The sequence below is a fragment of the Emydura macquarii genome, unplaced genomic scaffold (assembly GCF_026122565.2).
Source record: "Emydura macquarii macquarii isolate MOO-44397 ecotype Brisbane River unplaced genomic scaffold, CSIRO-AGI_Emac_v2 contig_2676, whole genome shotgun sequence".
Taxonomy (NCBI): domain Eukaryota; kingdom Metazoa; phylum Chordata; order Testudines; family Chelidae; genus Emydura; species Emydura macquarii.
The window spans coordinates 8,702,805-8,710,315 of NW_027132813.1; the positions used below are offsets into that span (position 1 = coordinate 8,702,805).

Sequence of the window (7,511 nt, forward strand, 5' to 3'; positions counted from 1 at the left end):
CATATTAACTTCATCAGGTGACCCCTGGGTCTTGTATTATGTCAAGGGGTAAATAACACTTCCCTACTCATTCCTCCACAGCATTCATGATTTGATAGACCTCTATCACAGTCCCCTTAATCATCTGTTTTCTAAGATGAACAGTCCCAGTTTTCTTAATCTCTTCTCATATGGAATCTGTTCCATACTCCTAATCATTTTTGTTGCCCTTCTCTGTATCTCTTCCAATTCTAACATACCTTTGTTGAAATGGGGTGACCAGAACTACAGACAGTATTCAACATGTGAGCATACCATGGATTTATATAGTGTCATTTTGATATTTTCTGTCTTACTATATATCCCTTTTCTAATGGTTCCTAATATTCTATTAGCTTTTCTGACTGCTGCTGCCCACTGAGCAGATGTTTTCAGAGAACTATCCACAATGACCCCAAAATCTCTTTCTTGAGTGGTAACAGCTAATTTAGATCTCATCATTTTTGTATATATAATGGGGATTATGTTTTCCAATGTGCATTACTTTGCACTTATCATTGAATTTCAGCTACCATTTTGTTACCAATCATCCAGTTTTGTGAGATCCCTTTGTAACTCTTCACAGTCTGCTTTGGATTTAACTTATCTTGAATAGTTGTGTGTCATCTATAAACTTTGCCATCTCACTGTTTACCCCCTTTTTCAGATCATTTATGAATATGTTGAACAGCAACAGTCCCAGTACAGATCCTTGAAAGACCCTGCTATTTGCCCCCTTTCCATTGTGAAAACTGACTGTTTATTCCTACCCTGTGTTTCCTATCTTTTAACCAGTTACTGATCCAGGAGAGGACCTTCCCTCTTATCCTATGACTGCTTCCTTTGCTTAAGAGCCTTTGGTTTGGGACCTTGGCTTTCTGAAAGTCCAGTACACTATATTCACTGGATCACCCTTGTTCACATGCTTGCTGACATACTCAAAGAATTGTAATAGATTGATGAGGCATGATTTCCCTTTACAAAAGCCGTGTTGACTCTTCCAACAAATCGTGTTCATCTATGTGGCTGATAATTCTGTTCTTTACTATAGTTTCATCCATTTTGCATGGTACTGACCTGCAATTAACTGGATCATTTTTGGAGCCTTTCTTAAAAAACTGCAGTACATTAGCTAGCCTCCAGTTATCTGGTACAGAGGCTGATTTAGCCAATAGGTTACATATCACAGTTAGTATTTCTGCAATTTCATACTAAGGTACTTCAGAAGTCTTGGATGAATACCATTCTGGTGCTGGTGATTTACCACTGTTTAATTTATCAATTTGTTCCAAAACTTCCTCCACTGACACTCAGTCTGGGACAGTTCCCCAGATTTGCCACCTAAAAAGAATGGCTTAGGTGTGGGAATCTCTCTCATATCCGCTGCAGTGAAGACTGATGCAAAAAATTCATTTAGATTCTCTGCAACAGCCTTGTCTTCTGTGATTGCTGCTTTAACACCTTGACCGTGTTTAACACCTTGACACTGATTGTAGAGCAGGCTTCCTGCTCAATGTACTTAAAATGTTTTTTGCTGTTTGAAAAACAAACTAGCAAAAGACACAAAATCTAATTGTTTTTTTTGGCCAGCCTAATTATAAGTTTACATTTGACTTGCCAGAGTTTATGATTCTCTCTCTTTTCCTCAATAGGATTTGACTTCCAATTTTTAAAGGATATATTTTTGCCTCTAACCAGGTTTTTTGCGTCTCTGTTTAACCATCATGGCATTTTATTTGTCCTCTTACTGTTTTGGTTTGGTTTTTTATACAATTTGTTTGAGCCTCTGTTATATTGTTCCTTTTAATTTCCATTTAACTAGCATCTTCATTTTTGTGTAGTTCCCATTTTTGAAGTTAAAATGGTACTGTGGTGGGTTACTTTGGAATTTCCCCCCTACAAGGATGTTAAATTTAATTATCTTATGGTTGCTATTACCAAGCAGTTCAGCTATAATTTCCTCTTGGACCAGATCCTGTGCTCCACTTAGGGCTAAATCAAGAATTGTCTCTCCCCTTGTGGGTTCCAGGACCAACAGCTCTAAGAAGCAATCATTAATGGTGTATACAAATTTTATCTCTGCACCTCATCCTGAGGTGACATGTGCCCAAGTCAATATGGGGATAGTTGAAACCCCCATTATTATTGGGATTTCTGTTTTTGTAGCCTCTCTAATCTCCCTGAGCATTTCACAATCACAGTGACCATCCTCGTAAGATGGTCAGTAGAATATTCCTACTGCTATTCTCTTATTAATCAAGCCTGGACTTTCTATCCACTTTCTAGGTACATCCCTAACTTTAAAAGTTGCTGCTGCTGCTCTGTTAGAAAACCGCATTGGAAAAGAACATGATAAAATGAATGATCACCACACCCAGAATCCAAAAGCAAAGAGAACAAAAAGTTGGAATCTCCCTTACCTTTTTGCCATTCACAAAGAAAACCAGTTGATCCGCTGTCCTTTCCGAAGCCATCCTGTGCACTTTCCAAAATTCACTCTAGAGATCACAGAGCAGGCCTACATATCAGAAGAAAGTAAGCATTACTGGCATCAAAGCAAGCAATGATTCAGACTGAGGAATGTTTGACCTTATATCTACCGCAAATGATATAAGAATCGATCTGTAAACATGCCAACTGCATGTGGCTGGTGCTTCTACAGCACTAATGATAGAACAGAAGTTGAAAAGAACAAAGTAACCTGTCCCCTGTACGTAGCAATAGATTAACTTGAATAACTACTTAATTGCATTTCAGAAAGACACTGATATGCTCAATGCACCTCGAAATCTGGCTGTACCAGAGCTTCCAGGAATTCATAGCATTTTGCTTTTGTGCTCCAGGTAGTTTTTCCAACCATTTATTACTGCACTGAACCAAGAACACTTGTGATTTTTATACTTGTCCTTTCCAACAATGACAGCTTGAATGTCAGTAACTTTATAAGAGCAGTGAAGACTTCCCCTTTTAATTTTCATTTGATATATGTGGATCAGTGAGACTATTTCATCATTTTTCCCATGTCATCATTGGAGATTGTAACACTCGAATACTTTTCATATGAAAGGAAATAAACGTTTTTTTAAAACCCACACTCTTTGCATACTTGTAAAGGACTATATTAACTAGGTCCTTATACCCCAATCCAACAGAGCATGTAAGCACATGTGTGACTGTAAGCATGTAAGTAGCCACACAGAGAGCAATGGGGTCACATACTTAAAATCACGTATTTAAATGATTTGAGGGATCAAGGGCAAGGCCATAATGTTCTCATTGGGCTCCAAGTATTAGCCCTGCTAGTCTGTTGTATCCTTACCTTATCTTTTGCTGTCATGCCAGATCCACATAAGTAAACAGTCAATTCTCTGGGAACATATTTGTGTTCACCTTCCTTGCTTCTGTTTTTTCCCAGCTTCTCTGTTATGCAGCTTCACATTCTTCTTGGTTTTAATCCTGGTTTCTAAGTGGCTGTTCCAGAGCTTTCCACAAATCTCTGCACCAAGTCATAGCAAATTTGTGCTGCTGTGCATTTCTTTACCTAATGCATCATCATCTTAATTTCCAGAGCCGTGTCAATTTCCCTGTAGGTTCCAACACGTTCCAAAAATCGAAGAAGAGAAAAATAGTCCCACTGTAGCGTCTGCCTGATCTTTGCTCTGCTCTGCTTTCTGTAACTTTTCCTCCCTTCAGTTCCTTTCTTTATAGGCAGTCACTTCCAAGCACTGGTTTTAGAAGTATTAACTGCCTTTACCATATTTAAAATACTTGGTAAAGAGCCACTTTTAGCTCTGTTTTCCACAACTGCTCTGACAAGCTCAAATAATTTAAAAAGTGAAAGAGAAATCTAAACTATCAACCCAGAAGCAGCTTTCTTTTGAGTACTTTGGCAGGCTGTCAGTGCAGCCACCACTAGTGCATGCATTATTTTACTAGCACTTATTCTTTGTTTTATGCACTCTACTATCTGGGTTACACACTAGAAAAGCTGTGGACAATACGTAACAGTAATGGGTTCAGCATTAACTCCGCAGCAAACTGTTTATATGCCAGTGTAGCCAGAGATGACTCATGCCTGCGATAGTGGGGGGGCAGAGTGAGGGCAGCTGACAGCTTAAGTTCAGCAGTGTTACTGAGCATGCTCAGTCTGTGTGAGCATGCTCAGTACAAGCCAAGCAACAAAGGGAGGAGGATGCATGTGACCTTGCATGCCCCCGCCCCCCCCCACGTCTCCTCTGAGTGGAGCCCAGGGCAAACAGTATTCAGCCCCATTTCAAAGAACTTGGAAGGCTTCCTCCAGCAAGGGGAGCAACACTGGGGATGAACACTGCTTGTCCTGGTCTACATTTGCAGTTAAAGAATGTGCATCTGAATGGGTGCTGAAAGTGCTGTTGAGACCAGTTTCCTTGCATCCCTTATTCTGCTGCATGGAAGTGTTAGATGGGCCTCAATTATTCCCCCCCAAGACCATTCTTTTTCCAGGAATTGTTACCTCAGTCAATATCTGTGTGGACACCTACGTATACAATATCCTAATGTAACAAAGGATCAACCTCTAATTCAGCATATGCAATCTTAATGTTTTAAAATTGATTTGTAATATTTCAAGTAACAAGTATGAGTCATAACCATAGGAAATGTATCAAAGCAATCTTACAATTACTATAAACATATACAGTACTAATGATCAAGCATATTTTAGTTTCCTAATCCTTTTTTCCCCTAATGCAAGATGTCAGTTTTCTTTGAACATAGAAAGAACAATATGTTACTTAAGTAATTCCAGGCTCTGTATTGCATATTTTAGGGTCATGACCCATTGGTAAGGGTGCAACCAGCTTTCCATAATAAGGCTTATTTCTGATCTATATAGTTTATCCATCGATATAACTATGGATCCCATCACTGTAATATCTGTGCACCACTCAAATTTTAATGTATTTATCCTCTAATCACCCTGTTGATGCAGGGCAGTGCTGTTATCCCCATTTTACAGGTGGGTAACTCAGGTACAAAGGAAGGCACTTTCAAAAGCCCCTAAATGATTAAGGAGCACATGGAATCTATTCTCCTAAGTCTCTTATGTGTTTTGGAAAATCCCATCCAAGGACACTGTTATATGAATTTAGATGGAATAAATGGACGCAAAGAGTCAATGCTGTTATCATGATCCAGTCACTGTCCAACATTAAACAGTTTTAAACAAGGTTTGGGGTTTGGTATACAAAGATGTCAGCCTGCTTGGCACCATGGTGAATACCATTAGCTTTTTTTAAAGATAGAGAAAAGAAGGGGAAACAATTAAAGCATTTGAAATGCAAAGTATTAAATAAGGCTTTCATTTTAACAACTTTCCTTGTTCCCTTTCCCTTTAGCTGCAGAGAGTTTCTAAAAGGAAAAAAAACCTGTCTAACAGTCTCTTAGATAGTATTAAAGATGTAATAACTCATTTGTGGAGAAAAGAGAAAAATTAATTGACATGGGCTGGAGCTGTCGTCATCGTTGCGGTTACTGGGCCTCTCATTTTCTAGAAGACAAACATATACAAAAGGAAAAGAGAAAGAACAGCAAAGATAGAAAATGCAGCTTCTGTCTCTGCTGTTGACTCTCACTTGCAACCTGTCTGCTGGAAAAACACAGACACAGCATACAAACTTATCAGCTACTCTAAGATCTGGCGAACTTGTACCAGCATCAGGTTGTTTAGGGCATTGCTTTTAGCTGCCTCCTTCTGGTCACAGGCATATAGTAGTGTTGCAAAATATGCAATCTTGGCCAGCTAAGCAAGACTCTCATTAAACAAAAAGAAAAATGACAGAGACAAGATAAGCTAGGGAAGGGAAAGGACACGTTGGGGTATGGGGAAAAAGAGAAAGACTCACATCCGAGGCAGTGTTCAGGATTCAGACAGAGCTGGTGATGGCCTGGTCTGGTCAGGACATCTCCCAGGATCAAGATGATGAAGGCTTGGGGTCCCAGGAGACTGTGGCCATAATGGTGAAGCTCACTCCAGTAGCCAATTTTTCTCCTCAAGTCCCTAACTTTGAGGATCCCCAAAGGGAGTGATAAGCGGAATAGCCCATTCCTTCATTATTTTGTCCACCAATGACTCAATCTCTCAGGTGCCAGTTTTGGTTCATATGATTTTTCGTCCTTGACTCCTTTTGTTTACTAGTCATAGTCTTAACATAGTCCTTGAGTTATATCAGTAGGCCATTTTGTCTGTATTATACAGTCTCTCTCACTTTTGCAACTTTTTCCGTCAACATTTGTTGGTATAGGCTTTTGTGACATCCATGGACTCTCACTTACTTCTTACAGTTGAGCTCACAACTGTGATAATTGGGCCTACACATTTATCCGAATAGGCCGAGACCTTCAAAGTTGCAGTCAGTGGGAGTTAGGTGCCTAAATATCTTTGAGGATCTGGACCCCAATGACTTGCCAAAGGCCACACATGGATTCTGTGGCAAAACAAGGAACTGAATCAAGAATTCCTAGGTCCCATAGCAGTGCTCTAAGCACAAGTTCATCCCCCTCTAATTTTATCAACAACAAAAAGCATCCCTTCGGTATAAAAACTTTCATGTTTAATCTCAGGCTAGAAGAGAAGATTGAGTGTTAGAAGCAAATTAGTTAGTAGCCAAGATATTTTTGTAGAGCACTGAAAGTGCAACAAGTGTCTGACTGGTAAAAAGTGTCCTTTTGTCCAGTCATAACTCAGAAATGGGTTGGTTTTATGAGTTCACATTTTCCACTCGCTCACAACTTCTTACATCACTAGTGCATAGGGGAGTTTGAAATAAACTTAGTCTAAAACCAAAAAAAGTTATGGAAGATTTTTTGCAGTCTGACTGGTTAATCATGTGGATCTAGCAAGTGCAGTAAATTAATAATCCATTTCTTTAGATGATTACTATTACTGATTATATGTATAGTGCTGTTATAATGTGCACTCACCACCAGAATGTCAAGATGAGGAGTTCCAGGGACTCTTCCTCCCCAGCATTCCCTGGGTCCTAGTTCTGCAACAGTCTGCTGCCTCTGTGGTTTAGCCCTCCAGCCAGATCAGTTCTCAATCCAGACCTCTTCTGGGGTTAACAGAAAGCAAATTAAATCTCAACTCAAAATAGCCACTGGCCATTAAAGACCATAATATAAACACTAATCCTTCAGAGAGAACCAAGGCCAGGTAAGGGTTACTTGGGTTAGGACAGGGGGAACCTGCCTTCCCCATCCTGGCTTCACCCAGATCTGACCCTAATAGAAGCAGCCAGATCTTTTTATCCGGCCTGCTGGGCTCTGATTGGCCTTTGCCTGCTCCTGGCCCTTCTAGGTGCCAGAGAATCAACTTTTCTGGTTCTGCCTGCAGCTGATCATGGGAAGCCTCTCTAGGAATCCCCTGAGGTCTGACCTTGCTGCTGTTCCCTTCCAGCAAAATGCTTTCTTAGGATGGGGTATGCCAAGGCGGTGGGGCATCTGGCAGCAGGCTG

At 40.1% G+C, this 7,511-nt stretch overlaps 1 protein-coding gene across 7 annotated transcripts in view; it reads right to left on the reverse strand.

The window, feature by feature from the left end:
• The window catches only part of XDH (xanthine dehydrogenase), a 72,369-nt gene extending 65,272 nt beyond the window's left edge, over window positions 1-7,097 (reverse strand). The window contains exons 1-2 of one of the 7 annotated variants that reach the window (XR_010922964.1): window positions 3,338-3,946; window positions 2,439-2,536 (exon numbers count right to left, since the gene is read on the reverse strand). Coding sequence is in view for 6 of the 7 variants with exons in the window: in XM_067564825.1 (XP_067420926.1) it covers window positions 2,439-2,492 (54 nt within the window). In the remaining variant the exon portion in view is untranslated. Of the gene's footprint in view, window positions 1-2,438; window positions 2,537-2,800; window positions 2,945-3,111; window positions 3,183-3,337; window positions 3,947-6,978 lie in introns of those variants that run through there. The other 6 variants (XM_067564825.1, XM_067564829.1, XM_067564823.1 and 3 more) reach the window with 6 other exon arrangements.
• Window positions 7,098-7,511: the final 414 nt, after the last annotated feature.